The 19,803-nt window shown below is 57.0% G+C and overlaps 1 protein-coding gene across 1 annotated transcript in view; it reads right to left on the reverse strand.

Moving 5' to 3' along the window:
• The window catches only part of atg2a (autophagy related 2A), a 118,965-nt gene that overhangs the window by 45,071 nt on the left and 54,091 nt on the right, over nt 1–19,803 (reverse strand). Inside the window, exons 21-26 of the mRNA XM_078532993.1 lie at nt 17,302–17,452; nt 13,850–14,049; nt 11,530–11,610; nt 9,226–9,332; nt 6,873–6,965; nt 2,202–2,272 (exon numbers count right to left, since the gene is read on the reverse strand). Of these exons, the coding sequence (XP_078389119.1) occupies nt 2,202–2,272; nt 6,873–6,965; nt 9,226–9,332; nt 11,530–11,610; nt 13,850–14,049; nt 17,302–17,452 (703 nt within the window). The remainder of the gene's footprint in view (nt 1–2,201; nt 2,273–6,872; nt 6,966–9,225; nt 9,333–11,529; nt 11,611–13,849; nt 14,050–17,301; nt 17,453–19,803) is intronic.

Raw genomic sequence — 19,803 nt, forward strand, 5'->3', positions numbered from 1 at the left:
AGAGGGGGTGCAGAGAGAGAGAGGGGGTGCAGAGAGAGGGGGTGCAGAGAGAGGGGGTGCAGAGAGAGAGGATGCAGAGAGAGGGGGTGCAGAGAGAGGGGGGGGGTGCAGAGAGGGGGGGTGCAGAGAGAGGGGGTGCAGAGAGAGAGAGGGGGTGCAGAGAGAGAGAGGGGGTGCAGAGAGAGAGGGGGGGTGCAGAGAGAGAGGGGGGGTGCAGAGAGAGAGGGGAGGTGCAGAGAGAGAGGGGGGGTGCAGAGAGAGAGAGGGGGTGCAGAGAGAGAGAGAGGGGGTGCAGAGAGAGAGGGGGGGTGCAGAGAGAGAGAGGGGGTGCAGAGAGAGAGAGGGGGTGCAGAGAGAGAGAGGGGGTGCAGAGAGAGAGAGAGGGGGTGCAGAGAGAGAGAGAGGGGGTGCAGAGAGAGAGGGGGGGTGCAGAGAGAGAGAGGGGGTGCAGAGAGAGAGAGGGGGTGCAGAGAGAGAGAGAGGGGGTGCAGAGAGAGAGAGAGGGGGTGCAGAGAGAGAGGGGGGTGCAAAGAGAGAGGAGGATAGAGAGGGTGCAAAGAGAGGGGGAGAGAGATGGGGTACAGAGAGTTTGGGAGAGAGAAAGGTGGTGCAGAGAGAGAGGAGCCGGGAGAGGGGAGGCAGAGAGATAGGGGGCAGGAAAGAGAGAGGGGGCAGGGTGAGGAGGGGTTGATTGGAACATAGTGGGTGGAGGAGAGGAAGCGGAGTTGAAGAAGGGGACAAGTGAGGTAGGGATGGAGTATGCAGGGGGGAGGGAAAGTGCGAGGATGAGTGAGTGTAAGGCAGCGAGGGAGGGGGAGAGAGAGAGAGAGAGAGAGAGAGAGAGAGAGAGAGAGAGAGACAGGTCATGGGCCAAATAATGGTGACAGAGGGAGGGAGAGAGGGTGAGCCACAGAGAGAGAATGAGGGTGAGCCACAGGGAGGGAGTGAGGGTGAGCTACAGGGAGGGTGAGGGTGAGCCACAGGGAGGGTGTGAGGGTGACCCACAGGGAGGGAGTGAGGGTGAGCCACAGGGAGGGTGAGGGTGAGCTAGAGGGAGGGAGTGAGGGTGACCCACAGGGAGGGAGTGAGGGTGACCCACAGGGAGGGAGTGAGGGTGACTCACAGGGAGGGAGTGAGGGTGACTCACAGGGAGGGAGTGAGGGTGAGCCACAGGGAGGGTGTGAGGGTGACCCACAGGGAGGGTGTGAGGGTGACCCACAGGGAGGGAGTGAGGGTGACCCACAGGGAGGGAGTGAGGGTGACCCACAGGGAGGGAGTGAGGGTGACCCACAGGGAGGGAGAGAGGGTGACCCACAGGGAGGGAGGGTGAGCCACAGGGAGGGAGTGAGGGTGACCCACAGGGAGGGAGGGTGAGCCACAGGGAGGGAGTGAGGGTGACCCACAGGGAGGGTGTGAGGGTGACCCACAGGGAGGGAGTGAGGGTGAGCCACAGTGAGGGTGAGGGTGAGCTAGAGGGAGGGAGTGAGGGTGAGCCACAGGGAGGGAGTGAGGGTGAGCTAGAGGGAGGGAGTGAGGGTGACCCACAGGGAGGGAGTGAGGGTGAGCTAGAGGGAGGGAGAGAGGGTGAGCCACAGGGAGGGAGAGAGGGTGAGCTAGAGGGAGGGAGTGAGGGTGAGCTAGAGGGAGGGAGTGAGGGTGAGCTAGAGGGAGGGAGTGAGGGTGAGCCACAGGGAGGGAGAGAGGGTGAGCTAGAGGGAGGGAGAGAAGGTGAGCCACAGGGAGGGAGAGAGGGTGAGCTAGAGGGAGGGAGTGAGGGTGAGCTAGAGGGAGGGAGTGAGGGTGAGCTAGAGGGAGGGAGTGAGGGTGAGCCACAGGGAGGGTGAGGGTGAGCCACAGGGAGGGAGTGAGGGTGAGCTAGAGGGAGGGAGTGAGGGTGAGCCACAGGGAGGGTGAGGGTGAGCCACAGGGAGGGTGTGAGGGTGAGCCACAGGGAGGGAGTGAGGGTGACCCACAGGGAGGGAGTGAGGGTGACCCACAGGGAGGGAGTGAGGGTGACCCACAGGGAGGGTGAGGGTGAGCCACAGGGAGGGTGAGGGTGAGTGAGGGATGGGGGAGTGAGGGATTCACTCAGCTGTTCAAGCTGCACTGGGGACACTGCACAGTCACCATGCCTGGGGCCTGACTCCCTTGCAGGACACCTCGAGCGAAGGCGATGAGCTGTCTCCAGCCTCGAGTCTTACCTTTCTTCAAGTCCACGGTATCCGTGTTGCACCTGTCGCACAAATAGACCGCAGAGTCGTCTAAAATAAACCTGCGGGAAGGTCAGAGCGAGGACAAGGTGTGGGTGAGAGCAGGAAGTTGCACAGCACAGAAAACCTGCAGTAACTCAGCAACCAGGTCTCCGTGCAGAGACAGCGCTGACCCACTCTCCACATTACAACCCCTCACCCCACCCCGCTGCTGCTGGGAGATGTCTGCAAAGTCGCAGATGGTCCTACCTCACCCCCCCGTTCATGCACAAGCCCGGAGTGACAGCCAGCTATTCGGCCGGGCGGGCATTACAGACAAGCAATGCTGCTCACATTGCAACAGCCTGCCAATCCTGGGCTCGTCCCTTCAACCTTCAGGTACCTACACCAGTCTTTGGGGTTCCCTCCTTAGCCCTCGCTCACAGCCTAGAAACTGGGCAGTCAATTTGTGCACCACAAGGTCCCAGATACAGCAATCAGACAAATAAACTGATAATCTGTTCTTCTGAAGTGATGACAGCAGGAATAAATATTAGCCCAGGACATGAAGGGAGACCTCTGATTGTGCAGCACTCCCTCAGTACTGACCCTCCGACAGTGCAGCACTCCCTCAGTACTGATCCTCTGACAGTGCAGCACTCCCTCAGTACTGACCCTCCGACAGTGCAGCACTCCCTCAGTACTGACCCTCTGACAGTGCAGCACTCCCTCAGTACTGACCCTCCGACAGTGCAGCACTCCCTCAGTACTGACCCTCTGACAGTGCAGCACTCCCTCAGTACTGACCCTCTGACAGTGCAGCACTCCCTCAGTACTGACCCTCCGATAGTGCAGCACTCCCTCAGTACTGACCCTCCGACAGTGCAGCACTCCCTCAGTACTGACCCTCCGACAGTGCAGCACTCCCTCAATACTGACCCTCCGACAGTGCAGCACTCCCTCAGGACTGACCCTCCGACAGTGCGGCACTCCCTCAGTACTGACCCTCCGACAGTGCAACACTCCCTCAGTACTGACCCTCCGACAGTGCATCGCTTCCTCAGTACTGACCCTCCGACAGTGCGGCACTCCCTCAGTACTGACCCTCCGACAATGCAACACTCCCTCAGTACTGACCCTCCGACAGTGCATCGCTTCCTCAGTACTGACCCTCCGACAGTGCAGCACTCCCTCAGTACTGACCCTCCAACACTGCAGCACTCCCTCAGTACTGACCCTCTGACAGTGCAGCACTCCCTCAGTACTGACCCTCCGACAGTGCAGCACTCCCTCAGTACTGACCCTCCAACAGTGCAGCACTCCCTCAGTACGGACCCTCCGACAGTGCAGCACTCCCTCAGTACCGACCCTCCGACAGTGCAGCACTCCCTCAGTACTGACCCTCCGACAGTGCAGCACTCCCTCAGTACTGACCCTCTGACAGTGCAGCACTCCCTCAGTACTGACCCTCTGACAGTGCAGCGCTCCCTCAGTACTGACCCTCCGACAGTGCAGCACTCCCTCAGTACTGACCCTCCGACAGTGCTGCACTCCCTCAGTACTGACCCTCCGACAGTGCAGCACTCCCTCAGCACTGACCCTCCGACAGTGCAGCACTCCCTCAGCACTGACCCTCCGACAGTGCAGCACTCCCTCAGTACTGACCCTCCGGCAGTGCAGCACTCCCTCAGTACTGACCCTCCGACAGTGCAGCACTCCCGCAGTACTGACCCTCTGACAGTGCAGCACTCCCTCAGTACTGACCCTCCGACAGTGCAGCACTCCCTCAGTACTGACCCTCTGACAGTGCAGCACTCCCTCAGTACTGACCCTCCGACAGTGCAGCACTCCCTCAGTACTGACCCTCCGACAGTGCAGCACTCCCTCAGTACTGACCCTCCGGCAGTGCAGCACTCCCTCAGTACTGACCCTCCGACAGTGCAGCACTCCCTCAGTACTGACCCTCCGACAGTGCAGCACTCCCTCAGTACTGACCCTCCGACAGTGCAGCACTCCCTCAGTACTGACCCTCCGACAGTGCAGCACTCCCTCAGTACTGACCCTCCGACAGTGCAGCACTCCCTCAGTACTGAAGTTATCTACAAACAGATTGTGGCTTGGACCCAGCAATAGCGACCCACAGCCACTCCGCAATGCCTTTGCCGGTCAAAATATACAAGGCGGCCGTCATGCCGACCAGGCAAACGCAAGAGCAAAGGCCGTGAGCTTTCGCTGGCGATGTGAGGCGTTGCGAGAGGCAGGTGCAGTGTCCCGAGGGTCTAGGTGCCCTCGAAGCCTCTTCACTCCCCCGCAGTCTTCCCCTCCCCCAGCCGAGGTGTGTGTCCACACAGCCCTCCTGCCCCACCTGCTGGCGGGCGGCTGCATGACCTTTTGGGAAAATCCCCCCCACCCCACCACAAGGAGTCCAGAAGAGGAACTTGATGCTGAGCAGTCACTAAAAGTGAAAGTGCTGCGGGGAGGAAGGACACCCCCAAAGCTCGCTGACATATTAGTTTGACAGACTGGGTTTGAGCCTGGCAGACGCAGATGGCACTCTTATTAACAGGAAGTGCTGGAAATACGCCACGAAGCATCTGAAAGGGAAAGGGGCAGGTCAAAACTCCGGGTCAGAGTTCCTTCTGCAGCCTCCAACGCTAAATATCAAGCTGCTCGTCTCCGTGAAAGACCCGAGCTGCCCTGGCCCTCTCATCCCCACCTCCTGCGCCCCCTTTCTCTCACCCCCAACTGCTCAGGAGTCACTGTTTGCGAGATGTTTTGTGCCCGAGTTTTACGTTTCCTATTTTACAACAGCGGCTGCACTTTGGGGGTGATCAGTGCTTCACTGGCTTGGGGGCGTCCCGAGATGCTGCTTAGACGCCAGCCTACTCCTCCTGCGTTGGGGGAAGCCGCTTCCTTGGCGGCTCTCTCTCTGGTGGTGAGCTGGGAACGGGGCCCGGCGTGAGGAAGTCCTCCTCTGCCTTTACCTCCCGAAAGTGCCCGCCGCTCCTCCGCTTGGGGGCTCACGGACCGAGCCCGTCCACTAATCTGCGGCTTTCGACTCGTCTCCGCTGCACGTGGAGTGATCGTCGCCCTCCCCCTCCCGCCAGCCGGAGCGGGAGTCCGCCCGGAGACAGCGTTGCCAGCCGCAGAGAAGGACAGAGGCTGTGAGGTGAAATCTCGCTGCCCCGTTCGCTAACCCGACCCGAGTCCCATTCGCCCACAGTCCCTGCGCTCCCTGATCTCGGACAGGTCAGCAATGCTTCAGTTTTATCATTCTCAGCCGTGTTTCCAAATCCTCCACAGCCTCACCCTCCACTGCCTCCCTATCTCAGTCACCTCCTTCAAATCCTCCAGCCTCACCCTCCACTGCCTCCCTATCTCAGTCACCCTCCTTCAAATCCTCCACCGCCTCACCCTCCACCGCCTCCCTATCTCAGTCACCCTCCTTCAAATCCCTCCACCGCCTCACCCTCCACCGCCTCCCTATCTCAGTCACTCCTTCAAATCCCTCCACAGCCTCACCCTCCACCGCCTCCCTATCTCAGTCACCCTCCTTCAATCCCTCCACCGCCTCACCCTCCACCGCCTCCCTATCTCAGTCACCCTCCTTCAAATCCCTCCACCGCCTCACCCTCCACTGCCTCCCTATCTCAGTCACCCTCCTTCAAATCCCTCCACCGCCTCACCCTCCACTGCCTCCCTATCTCAGTCACCCTCCTTCAAATCCCTCCACCGCCTCACCCTCCACTGCCCCCTATCTCAGTCACCCTCCTTCAAATCCCTCCACCGCCTCACCCTCCACTGCCTCCCTATCTCAGTCACCCTCCTTCAAATCCCTCCACCGCCTCACCCTCCCCACCGCCTCCCTATCTCAGTCACCCTCCTTCAAATCCCTCCACCGCCTCACCCTCCCCACTGCCTCCCTATCTCAGTCACCCTCCTTCAGCTCTACAACCCTCCGAGATATGAGAGCTCCAATTTCCCATCGCTCCGATTTCCCATCGCTCCGATTCCCCATCGCTCCGATTCCCCATCGCTCCGGTTTCCCATCGCTCCGGTTTCCCATCGCTCCGGTTTCCCATCGCTCCGGTTTCCCATCGCTCCGATTTCCCATCGCTCCGATTTCCCATCGCTCCGGTTTCCCATCGCTCCGATTTCCCATCGCTCCGATTTCCCATCGCTCCGGTTTCCCATCGCTCCGGTTTCCCATCGCTCCAATTCCCCATCGCTCCGGTTTCCCATCGCTCCGATTTCCCATCGCTCCGATTTCCCATCGCTCCGGTTTCCCATCGCTCCGATTTCCCATCGCTCCGATTTCCCCATCGCTCCGATTTCCCATCGCTCCGATTTCCCATCGCTCCGATTTCCCATCGCTCCGATTTCCCATCGCTCCGATTTCCATCGCTCCGATTTCCCATCGCTCCGATTTCCCATCGCTCTGCCATTGGGCCTTCAGCTGCCTGAGGCGGGGGGGGCCCTAAGCTCTGGAATTCCCTCCCTAAACCTCTCCCGCCTCCCTCTCTCTCTCTCTCTCTCTCTCCCTCCTTTACGACGCTCCTTAGAACCGACCCCCTTGTCCAAACTTGCCTGTCCCCAATATCTCCTCATGAGGCTCAGGCTCAGATTCTCTCTTGATCGCGCCCCCTGTGAAAGGCACTGGGGCCTTTAATCGCGGCGGCGTACCTGAGGTGGAAGGTGGCCGTGTCTACGATGATGTTGCTGGACAGGGTGAAGGTTTCTGCCGTGATTAAGACTCGGACTGGGAGGTAGAGAGGTCTAGGACGTTGAAAAGAAAAAAGAACACCAACAGGGGTCAGCCGGAACAGCCCACGGTTCACAGAGAGACGGAGAGAGAGAGAGAGAGAGAGAGAGAGAGAGAGAGAGACGTTATCGGGAATCAGACTGAACGTAAAGAAAAGAGTTCAAATGAAAACAGGGCGCGCGCATCAGCTGGAGGAAGTTACGCAGCAATAGAAATAGAAAGCGCTGGAAAAACTCAGCAGGTCTGTCAGCGTCTGCGGAGAGAGAGAGACAGGGTTAACGTTTCGAGTCCGATATTTCGGAGCTCTGAGGAAGAGTCACCCGGACTCGAAACGTTAACTCTGTTTCTCTCTCCACAGACGCTGCCAGACCGGAGATTTTCCGCACTTTCTTTTTACTTCAGGTTTACAGCATCCGCAATATTTTGCTTTTCAACACCTTTAACCAGCCCCTGATCGAGTTCACTCATAGGCAACTCCTGGCACGACGGAGAGGTTTTTGGTGGAAGGAAGTTGGCGGAGGTGGAGGGGGAGCGGGGTGGTGATGGGGGGAGAGAGAGAAGCAGTGGGGCGGCGGACAGAGTGGGGGCAGTGAGAGGTACAGCGAAAGAGAGAAATGGTGAGGAAGGGAGAGAGAGGCGGTGAGAGAAAGATGGATGGAGAGGGGGGAATATCGAGAGGGAGAGGAGGGAGGGGGAGGGACACGGTGGGGGAGAGAGAGACAGCGGGTGAGAGAGATGGGGGGAGAGAGAGACGGGGGGAGAGAGAGACGGGGAGAGAGAGACGGGGGGAGAGAGAGACGGGGGGAGAGAGAGACGGGGAGAGAGAGACGGGGGGAGAGAGAGACGGGGGGATAGAGAGACGGGGGGATAGAGAGACGGGGGGAGAGAGAGACGGGGGGAGAGAGAGACGGGGGGAGAGAGAGACGGGGGGAGAGAGAGACGGGGGAGAGAGAGACAGTGGAGAGAGAGACAGGGGGAGAGAGAGACGGGGGGAGAGAGAGACGGGTGAGAGAGAGAGACGGGTGAGAGAGAGACGGGGGGAGAGAGAGACGGGGGGAGAGAGAGACGGGGGGAGAGAGAGACGGGGGGAGAGAGAGACGGGGGAGAGAGAGACGGGGGGAGAGAGAGACGGGGGGAGAGAGAGACGGGGGAGAGAGAGACGGGGGGAGAGAGAGACGGGGAAGAGAGAGACGGGGGAGAGAGAGACGGGGGAGAGAGAGACGGGGAGAGAGAGACGGGGGAGAGAGAGACGGGGGAGAGAGACAGCGGGGGGAGAGAGAGAGACGGCGGGGGGAGAGAGAGAGACGGCGGGGGGAGAGAGACGGGGGAGAGAGAGACGGGGGAGAGAGAGACGGGGAGAGAGAGACGGGGGGGGAGAGAGACGGGGGAGAGAGAGACGGGGAGAGAGAGACGGGGAGAGAGAGACGGCGGGAGAGAGAGAGACGGCAGGAGAGAGAGAGACGGCGGGAGAGAGAGAGAGAGACGGCGGGGGGAGAGAGAGAGACGGCCGGGGGGAGAGAGAGAGACGGCGGGGGGAGAGAGAGAGACGGCGGGGGGAGAGAGAGACGGCGGGGGAGAGAGAGAGACGGCGGGGGAGAGAGAGACGGCGGGAGAGAGAGAGACGGCGGGAGAGAGAGAGACGGCGGGAGAGAGAGAGACGGCGGGGGGAGAGGGAGACGGGGGGAGAGAGAGACGGGGGAGAGAGAGACGAGGAGAGAGAGACGGGGGAGAGAGAGACGGGGGAGAGAGAGACGGGGGAGAGAGAGAGACGGGGGGAGAGAGAGACGGGGGGAGAGAGAGACGGGGGGAGAGAGAGACGGGGGGTGAGAGAGAGAGACGGCGGGAGAGAGAGAGACGCAACGAGGGACAGGAAGATGGGATGGGGCAGGCCGACCATGAAGCGGTTGGGGATAGAGAGAGAGAGAGAGAGAGAGGCAGGGACAGAGACAGATGATCTCTGGGGAATATTATGACGGTGTACCACGCACAGCTTCACTTGCGCCACCTGAAGAGACATGGTGCTGAGCTGATCCACCATGGAGGGAGACCAGGAGAGAAGGGGCCCTGTCAACTGAATCCTCAGCTGGGCCCCCTGACTACTCACACAACAGCCAGGCCGTGAGGGGCTTGTCCTGTTATGTGCAGTATCTCCAGGGTGGCACAGCATGCCCACAGGACCAGCACTGCCGCCGGCTGGGGGTGCAACAGAGGCGATCTGGGGGGTGGGCAGGGTCAAAGAGAGAGGACTCTCGATGCAGAATTGCGCCCACTTACCTGTAGTCGACGGCACAGCTGACGAGGTGGGTGTGCAGGACTGTGATCACCGTGGGGGGGCTGTAGCCCAGAATCGGGTCGTCGATCACATCGAAGAAATCCATCAACTGCGAGAGAAGGAACAGAACAAGGGAGTCCGTAACACAGATAGGCCGGCTCCTGACAGAGCGTTACCGCAGCACCATTCCCCTCCCCCTCCCCACTCCCCCGTCCCCACCTCCCTACCCGGAATTGGGGGGGTCCCGAGGGGTATGAAGTGCGTTGGAAGATCGAAATCAGGACGGTCCGTGCGTTCCCCCAGCACTCGGGTCTGCGGCCGGGATGGGAGCCTGGGGACCGAGCGTCCACTCCCTGCAGAGTGTTCGCTTCTGACCAGAACCGCTCACGTGGGGAAATCGGAACCCACCCCCTGAACTCATCGAGTGCAAAACATTCAGGCCTGACATTTCCACAGCACCTTCCTGATGGTCAAGATGCTCCCAGAGCCTTTCACTGACGCTTGTTAATTAAGGGAAAACACTGTTTATGATATAGTCACTGTAATGTAGCCACAGCGAGCTCCCACAAACAGCAAATTGATAATGGCTTGATCGCCTGTGGTTAGTGATGTTGGTTGAGGCATAAACATTGGCCCCAGGGCACCGGTGAGAACTCCCTCGTGCTCTTCTCCCAATAGTGGCCGTGGGATTATTTACGTTCCACTAAGGGGACTGATGGAGCCTCAATTTAACATCTCAGGTGAAAGATGGTGCCTCTGACAGTGCAGCACTACTTTAGTCCTGTCTCTCCTACACTGCGACACTTCCTCTGTATTGCCCCTCCAATAGTGCTGTGCTCACTCAGTACTGACCCTCCAACAGTGCGGCGCTCTTTCAATACTGACCCTCTGTGCAACGCTCCCTCAGTGCTACTCCTCCGACAGTGCAGCACTCCCTCAGTACTGACCCTCCGACAGTGCAGCACTCCCTCAGTACTATTCCTCCGACAGTGCAGCGCTCCCTCAGTACTGACCCTCTGACAGTGCAGCACTCCCTCCGTACTGACCCTCCGACAGTGCAGCACTCCCTCAGCACTGATCCTCTGACAGTGCAGCACTCCCTCCGTACTGACCCTCCGACAGTGCAGCACTCCCTCAGCACTGATCCTCTGACAGTGCAGCATGCCCTCAATACTGCCTCTATTACAGTGTAACACTACCTCAGTACTGGCTCTCCAATAGCGCAGCGCTCTCTCAGTACTGCCCCTCTGACAGTGCAGCACTCCCTCAGTACTGACCCTCCGACAGAGCAGCGCTCCCTCAGTACTGACCCTCTGATAGTGCAGCGCTCCCTCAGTACTGACCCTCCGACAGTGCAGCGCTCCCTCAGTACTGACCCTCCGACAGTGCAGCGCCCCCTCAGTACTGACCCTCCGACAGTGCAGCGCTCCCTCAGTACTGACCCTCCGACAGTGCAGCGCTCCCTCAGTACTGACCCTCCGACAGTGCAGCGCTCCCTCAGTACTGACCCTCCGACAGTGCAGCGCTCCCTCAGTACTGACCCTCCGACAGTGCAGCGCTCCCTCAGTACTGACCCTCCGACAGTGCAGCACTCCCTCAGTACTGACTCTCCGACAGTGCAGCGCTCCCTCAGTACTGACCCTCCGACAGTGCAGCACTCCCTCAGTACTGACCCTCCGACAGTGCAGCACTCCCTCAGTACTGACCCTCCGACAGTGCAGCACTCCCTCAGGACTGGCACTGGGAGTGTGGCCTGGATTATGAGGCTCAAGTCTCGGGAGTGGAACTCGAACCTGTGACCTTTTGAACCAAAAGTGAGAGAGATGGCCACTAAGGCCAAAACCACGCTTCGGGCTGAATGGGTAGTGTGCAGTCCCAGAACTCGACTGCGTCTCGTTCCTTAGGCTCCTCACATCGTGGGCGGCCAGTCAGTCGAAACGCCCTGGAAATCATTCCGCAACCAACTTTGCCAGTGCTGGGGTGTCCCATTAGCAGACTGCTGCAATTGAGAAATGAGGGGAAAAGGCCAAGTCCCTTGGTCGAACACAAAGTTTGAAAAGAGGGGGTGGGAAAACTATTAGATGGCACCAAGTTCTAAACGCCTGGGGTGGTGGGGGTGGTATATTCTCCTCAAGTTTACCAGAAAGACAGTTTCTCCAATTGAGGCTCTGGCTGAGTTCTTTCACTGATATTATTAGAGAGGTATCACCCAGAAGAGACCGAGGGAAACAGGGCCGCTTTCAGTTTGGGAGGTCCCGCCAAGCAATGAGTTAAGAGTGAGGGAGCGGGTGGCTCGTGCCCCTTACCTGCTCGTGCCAGCTCTGGTTCGTCAGGGCCATCCGGTGGCACAGCATGGCACCTTCTAGTCTCAGGGCAACTAGGAACTCCTGAAATGAGGAAATGAAAAGGTCAAACAGGGGGAAGAGAGAGCGAGAAAGAGAGCAAGCGAGAGATAGCGCGCGAGAGAGAGAGCGAGAGAGAGAGAGTGCGAGAAAGAGAGAGGGCGCGAGAAAGAGGGAGAGCGTGAGAAAGAGGGAGAGCGCGAGAAAGAGGGAGAGCGCGAGAAAGAGAGAGAGCGCGAGAAAGAGAGAGAGCGCGAGAGAGAGAGCGCGAGAGAGAGTGCGCGAGAAAGAGAGCGCGAGAAAGAGAGAGAGCGCAAGAAAGAGAGAGAGCGCAAGAAAGAGAGCGCGCGAGAGAGAGAGAGCGCGAGAGAGAGAGCGCGAGAAAGAGAGCGCGAGAAAGAGAGCGCGAGAAAGAGAGAGCGCGAGAAAGAGAGCGCGAGAAAGAGAGAGCGCGAGAGAGAGCACAAGAAAGAGAGAGCGCGAGAAAGAGAGAGAGCACGAGAAAGAGAGAGAGCACGAGAAAGAGAGCGCGAGAGAGAGAGCGCGAGAAAGAGAGAGAGCGCGAGAGAGAGCGCGAGAGAGAGCGCGAGAAAGAGAGCGCGAGAAAGAGAGCGCGAGAAAGAGAGCGCGAGAGAGAGAGCGCGAGAGAGAGAGCGCGAGAGAGAGAGCACGAGAGAGAGAGAGCGCGAGAAAGACAGAGCGCGAGAGAGAGCGCGAGAAAGAGACAGCGCGCGAGAGAGAGAGTGCAAGAGAGAGAGCGCGAGAAAGAGAGCTCGCGAGAAAGAGAGAGAGCGCGAGAGAGAGAGCGCAAGAAAGCGAGAGAGCGCGCGAGAAAGAAAGAGCGCAAGAGAGAGAGAGCGCGAGAAAGAGAGCGCGAGAGAGCACGAGAAAGAGAGAGCGCGAGAGAGAGAGCGCGAGAAAGAGAGAGCGCGAGAAAGAGAGAGAGCACGAGAAAGAGAGAGAGCACGAGAGAGAGAGCGCGAGAAAGAGAGAGAGCGCGAGAAAGAGAGAGAGCGCGAGAAAGAGAGAGAGCGCGAGAAAGAGAGAGAGCGCGAGAAAGAGAGAGCGCGAGAAAGAGAGCGCGAGAAAGAGAGCGCGAGAAAGAGAGCGCGAGAGAGAGAGAGCGCGAGAGAGAGAGCGCGAGAGAGAGCACGAGAGAGAGCGCGAGAAAGAGAGAGCGCGAGAAAGAGAGAGAGCGCGAGAGAGTGCAAGAGAGAGAGCGCGAGAAAGAGAGCGCGCGAGAAAGAGAGAGCGCGCGCGAGAAAGAGAGAGAGAGAGGAGGAGGGAGAGCGAGACACGGAAAACCAGGGCACACCTGTCCAAGCACCACTCTTCTCCCCCTCCACAGTGAGTGCACGAACTGGGTACATTCCCGCACCCCCATCGACCCACGGCACAGGACGTGTTCAGTCCCTTGACAGCGCGGGCTCAGTACAGTCCCACCGCCCTGTCCCCTATTAGCACAGGCTGCCCTCCGACAGCCCATTCTGAGTGCCCGCACTCACCACTCAACCCTGGTGCCCACACTGGTACATGGCTCACGGTTCCCCTCCCCTGGGTGTGAACGGTACAGCGGTAGACGGTCTTGTTCCTGCGGACAGTCCGTGTAAATGTCACATGCTCACAGCGACCCCCACCCCCTGCGACTACAACTGCTGCTTTTCCAAGGCCGCTATGGCACCTATCTACGAAAGGGGCGAGAGCACTGAATCGTACAGCCCAGCAGGGAGTCATTCAGCCCAAAGTGCCTCCTCTGGCTCTTTAGGTCAGCTGTCCAAAACTCAGGGAGCGCAATCTAGATTCTTAATCTTAGTCCGTTCCTTTCACACAGCGAGTTGCGGTGATCTGGAAGGCGCTGCCTGAAAGGGCGGCGGAAGCAGATTCAATAGGAACTTTCAAAAGGGGAATCGGAAAACTAGTTAAAGGGGGTAAAAATAACAGGGTCAGAAGGGACAGGGGCGAGGGCGAGACTAATTGGATAGCTCTATCGAAGAGCTGGCACTGGCACCATGTGCCAATTGGCCTCCTCCTCTGCCATATGATTCTCCTCTCGCCCGCTTCTTTTGCCAATTATCTTAAATCTGTCTCCTCCGGCTACTGATTCTCGTCCTGGTGGAAACAGCTTCTCCCTGTCCACCCCACCAGAACGCTTCATGATTTTGAACGCCTCTATTAAATCTCCCTTTAACCTTCTCCGCTCCGAGCACAATCCCAGTTTCTCCAGTCTCTCCGCGCAGGTTTTCCAGTCCCATGGGGAGGGGGGGGTGCAGTGGGATAGAAATACCTTGATGCTCTTCTTGGCGTCCAGCGTGATCTTGATGGCTGTGGACAGCATGGGCGGGCTCCTGTCCCTCCGTCCAGCGGCCGCTGAAGGTTTGGTGACCAGCCCCTCTTCCGAGCACAGGATGGTTGGAGCCAGACCCGGTGGGGCGGTGAAACTCGGCACATCCAGTCGCTCCGGGAGGGGGTAATCCTCAACGTCGGCTGCTCGGAAGCGGTTGGGGGGGGAGTGGGTGGTGGAGGGGGGGAGAGGAGGGGGGAGGAAAGGGCAGAAAGAAAGGTTAATACCCCTGTCAGTGGAAGACAAACAAAGTGAGGCACAGCGTGGAGAGCAGACAGGAAGTACCACACCCATCTCCTCTATCACCTTAAAATCAGACAAACACTGACGGTCAGAAAACCTCCCATCCATCCAGCCTGTGTCTCACAATCCATATGGCTTATCGGCTATGGCAGGCTGGAGGGTGGCAAATGTAACCCCACTATTTAAAAAAGGAGGGAGGGAGAAAACAATGAATTGCAGGCCAGTTAGCCTAACATCAGTAGTACGGCAAATGCTAGACTCTGGATGTGATAACAGGACATTTAGACAATATCAACGGGATTAGACAAAGTCAACATGGATTTGTGAAAGGGAAAATCATGTTTGACGAACCTGCTGGAGTTTTTTGAGGATGTAACTAGTAGAATAGATAAGGGAGAACCAGTGGATGTGGTGTATTTGGATTTTCAGAAAGCTTTTGATAAAGTCCCACATAAGAGGTTAGTGTGTAAAACTAACACAACTGGGATTGGGGGTAAGATACTGGCATGGATTGAGAATTGGTTAGCAGACAGGAAACAGAGAGTAGGAATAAATGGGTCTTTTTCGGAGTGGCAGGCAGTGACTAGTGGGGTACCGCAGGGATCAGTGCTGGGCCCCAACCATTCACAATATATATCAATGATTTGGATGAAGGATCCAAATGTAATATTTCCAAGTTTGCTGACGACACAAAACTTGGTGGGAATGTGAGCGATGAGGAGGGTGTTAAGAGGCTTCAAGGTGATTTAGACAGGTTGAGTGAGTTGGGCAAACACATGGTAGATATAGCATAACGTGGGTAAGTGTGAAGTTATCCACTTTGGTAGGAAAAATAGAATGGCAGAGTATTATTTAAATGGTGATAGATTTGGAAACGTTGATGTAGAAAGGGACCTGGGTGTCCTTGTACACCAGTCGCTGAAAGCAAGCATGCTGGTGCAGCAAGCAGTTAAGAGGGCAAATTGTATGTTGGTGTTTATTGTAAGAGGACTTGAGTACAGGAGCAAGGATGTCTTACTGCAGCTGTACAGGGTCTTGGTGAGACCACACCTGGAGTATTGTGTGTAGTTTTGGTCTCCTTACCAATGAAAGGATATACTTACCATAGGAGTGCAGCAAAGGTTCACCAGACTGATTCCTGGGATGACAGGATTGTCGTAGGAGGAGACTTGGCCTGTATTCACTGGAGTTTAGAAGAATGAGAGAGGGGATCTCATTGAAACGTATAAAATTCTGACAGGGCTGGACAGACTGGATGCAGGGATGATGTTTCCTCTAACTGGGGGGCTGTAAAACAAGGGGGTCACCGTCTCAGGGTAGACCATTCAGGACTGAGATGAGGAGAAGCTTCTTCACTCAGAGGCTGGTGAACCTGTGGAATTCTCTACCCCAGAAGGCTGTGGAGGCCAAGTCACTGAATATATTTAAGAAGGAAACAGATAGACTTCTAGACTCTAAATGCATCAAGGGGTATGGGGGGAGAGAGAGCGGGAGTACTGCGTTGAGATAGATGGTCAGCCATGATCATACTGAATGGCGGAGCAGGCTCGAAGGGCCGAATGGCCTACTCCTGCTCCTATTTTCTATGTTTCCTGGGAGAGGCAGTGAGCAAACAGATAAAATCTGAGGCTGTCCCTCACCATTGACCCCCCGACAGGTCAACAAAATTAGTTCAGGAGGCAATTTCACTGAGCTGTTTGAAATGATAAAGGGGACTCAAGAGGATAGATAGAAAGGAAAGTGTGGTGTAGTGGTGATGTCACTGGGCTAGTAATCCCAAGGCCCAGGCTAATGCTCTGGGGGGACACGGGTCCAAATCCCACCACGGCAACTGGTGGAATTTAAATTCAATTAATAAATCTGGAATTATAAAGCCAGTCTCAGTGATGGTGACCATCGATTGGTGTAAAAACCCATCTGGTTCACTAATGTCCCTTTAGGGTAAGGAATCTGCCATCCTTACCCTGTGTGGCTCACATGTGACTCCAGACCCCACAGCAATGTGATTGACTCTTAACTGCCCCTCTGAAATGGCCGAGCGAGTCACTCAGTTCAAGGGGCAATTAGGGATGGGCAGCAAATGCTGGGCCTCGCCAGCGACGCTCACATCCTATGAAAAGAATAAAATAGAAAGGAACTATTTCCTCTGGTCTTGCGGGGGGGAAGCCCAGAACGAGGGAGAACCATCTTAAAATTAGTGCCAGGCCATTTTGGGTGATGTGAGGGAGCATTTCTTCCTCCCTGGGCTCGGACTCTCTCACCCACCAGCCACAAGCTGTGGGTAAGGGGCAGCTTCATAAACCGGATCGAGAGGATTTTTGTACGACAAGGGCATCGAGGGACGTGGAGAAAACGTGCAACGCGGAGCCGAGGCACAGCAGATCAGCCACGATCGGTGAAAGGCGGGGACGGGATCCAAAGGACCGCGTGGTCTCCTCCGCTGCAGAATTCCCCAGCGCGCTTCCGGAGTGAGCCGAGGGCTGGAAATTTTCCAGCCCTTGGCCGCCGACGTGAACGGGGATTTCAATGGATCGCCGACCCCGCTACGTGTGGGGTGGGGCGGGGGGAGACAGGAAAATTCCAGCCAACGCTTGGGGATGCTTCGCTCTCAAACGGGAACCCAGAGGGGGTAGCGCGAGTGCAACGTTCATTAACACGGGAGCTGCGTCTGAAGCGTGGGTAAAACCGCGTCTCCTCTCCTGCCTCATTACTGATCTGATGGGAGTTTATTAGGCTGGGGTGGTGAGGGAAAAGGATTGGCCAGGATGCTGAATCCAACCCAAGGTTAAATCTAAGACAGGGATCGGAAGCAGAGGGGCGGGGTTTTCTGGGCCCGCCGGGAGTCAGCGGCTGGCCCACAGCGGGTCCCGCCAACGGCAGAGTCGGGAAACACCCGGCCAGGAGCTCCGGGTGATCTTCACCCCGCCTCCTCTCCCACTAGTCCAGGATGAAGTCAATCGAGCACCTGTCTGCTAACTCAGCACAGACTGGGGCCCTTCGCACTTCATCGCAGCAAGGTAACCTGCCTCCCCTCCCACCCGCGAGTGCTGCTTTTGGAGGAGGGTTGCGCTGTCCGCGTTGGGTAAGTAGGGGTTTGCCCCTAACGGGACACCCCCTCCCACCACCCCGGTGGCCACGGGACACCACCGTACCTTTCTGGTACAGTGCCACTTTGCTGGACTCGATGCAGAGGTAGCTCAGGTCAGGCTGCCCCTTGTACTGCGACACGCTGAAGATGGTGCCGCTCTCCACGTCGAGGACCAGTTCTCCGTGAACCCCGCTGGCTGCCTTCTCCGCTTCACCCTGCAAAAAGGACAAGACAGACCGGAGTCAGGTTCGGAGTGTGGGGCGCGTCGAGTGGAGAAACAGCCGTTGCAACACTTTGGGATACGGGAGAGGCCCTTCGGCCCCTCGACTGAGATCATGGCTCATCTGTACCTCAACTCCACCAACCCACCTTGATTCTGTAACCCTTAATGTCCTTGTCCAACATCAAACGGTGGAACAGAATAGCACAGCGTGGCAGGCGGCCATTCGGCCCATCCTGCCTGTGCCGGCTCTTTGAAGGAGCTATCCAATTAGTCCCGCTCCCCTGCTCTGTCCCCCCTAGCCCTGCTAATTTTTCAACCTTAAAAGTGTTTATCCAATTGCCTTTTGAAAGTTCCTATTGGATCCGCTTCCATCAGCCTTTCAGGCAGCGCCTTCCAGGTCAAGACAGCTCAGTGCGTAAAAAACAATCACACTTCTCCCACCTCTGTAGCTTTTTTTGCCAACTCTCTTAGAACACAAGAGCTAGGGGCAGGAGGAGGCCATTCAGCCCCTCGAGCTTGCCCCGCCATTCGTTACGATCATGGCTGATCTCATTTCGGCCTCAACTCCAATTTCCCGCCCTCTCCCCATAACCCTTCAACCCATTACTCATTAAAAATCTGTCCATCTCCTCCTTAAATCTTAATTATTAAAGCAAATTTAAATTAAATATTAATCTCAGGTTTGAAATTTCAATTGACCACCCCCCCCCACACCGCCCGCCCGGCCTCAATGGCTTTTTGTGGAGGGAGAGAGTTCCCGGATTCCCACTCCCCTCGGTGTGAAGGAAGCGCTTTCTGACATCACCCCCCCGAACGGCCTTGGCTCTCGTTTTAAGGTTCTGCCTCCTTGTTCCGGACTCGCCCTCCTACCCAGAGGAAAGGGTTTCTGTCGACCCCATCGAATCCTTTCGTCGTCTTCAATACCCCAATTAGGTCACCCCTTAATCTTCTACACTCGAGGGAGTACAAGGCTGGAACGGGTGACCCGTCTTCGCAAAAAGCTGATGGGAGGGCGAGCTAAAAATGTCAAAACTGAGGGCAGGGGGATTTTTTTTGACAGGCAGCGGGATTAGGGGGATATGGAGCCGAGGTGGGGAGATGGAGTGAAGAGGCAGTTCAGCCACGGTGGAACTGAACGGTACTGCAATCCACTTGCCCCTTCAGCTCCATCCTTCCCCATGGCCCTGAAGGGTGTTTAAGGATACGTTTGTGCGCTGCGGGGTTGATTGCATTACACTCTGCGTGCGCCTAGGTGTTAGGGTCGTATTGCTGGTAAGAGAGACGTGCTGCCGAAGCTTTGCCTCTTGCACGCGTCAGGACAAACTCAAGAGTGCCAAATTTCATGGCGATCACAGCAACTTATGCTACGGGGGAAAAGGGCGCTGACTGGTTGGCAAGTCGACTCTGACTGGCCGAGGTGTTGCCACGGAGAAAGCAACGGGGAACCGTCGGCTCCCCAAGCTCCTGGTAATTCAAAAAAGGCACACGTATGTCAATGGCTCAGCCAATCTGAGTTGCCAACCAATCAGCACCCTTTCCTCCTGTCGTCTAAATGGTGGGGATCTTTTGAAATTTGGCATTCTTGGGTTTGTCCTGATGAGTGCAAGACAAAAAGCTTCAGCAGCATGTCTCTCTTTTCAGTGATATTCAAGTTCTGTACTGCCAAGCGACTATTTGTTCCGATTTTATCCATGGCTGTTGCTCGTTTTCACTGCCAACAGTGAAGGGCATTCACAAGGAAGAAATCTATGTGGTTATATCGCTCCCTTATCTGTCATCAAAACATCTCCAAGTGTTTCAAATAACGAATTTACTTTAGCCCAGTTCTTATTTCGGTAAAACACAGCAGTGACATGGCACAAGATACCGCAGACCTCAAACCTGCTTCTTCAATGCCGCATGATCTTTTACATACACCTGGGAAGGCAGATGCGGCCTCAGGGTTTAATGGCTCATCCGAAAGACAGCACCTCCGACAGGGCAGCACTCCCTCGGTATTGGCACCGAGAGCGACGGACGGCCTGAATTTCTGTGCTCGGGGCTCGAAATGATGGCTTTCTGACTCAAGAGGCGATAGTCATACTGGCCACATCAAGTCAGGGTGGCACAACCCCCACCCTCTGGCCTGGAAGCTATAGTCGATCAGCCACAGCCACAATAGCATGGCAGGCTATCAAGTATTGACCCTGCTGTTCATGACCTTCTGCTTCAGAGGGGGGGGAAAGGGAGCCTCCTTCGGGGCAGTCGCGGCCTCTATGGGGTGGACAGTCACCCTATTTATGGTCAACGTAACGAGGGCTTGGCTGGCTGAGACCGGTCGCTCCCCTGCTTTGCCCGGCTCAC

The sequence above is a fragment of the Cetorhinus maximus genome, chromosome 31 (genome assembly GCF_964194155.1).
Source record: "Cetorhinus maximus chromosome 31, sCetMax3.hap1.1, whole genome shotgun sequence".
In the NCBI taxonomy this organism is placed as follows: Eukaryota; Metazoa; Chordata; class Chondrichthyes; order Lamniformes; family Cetorhinidae; genus Cetorhinus; species Cetorhinus maximus.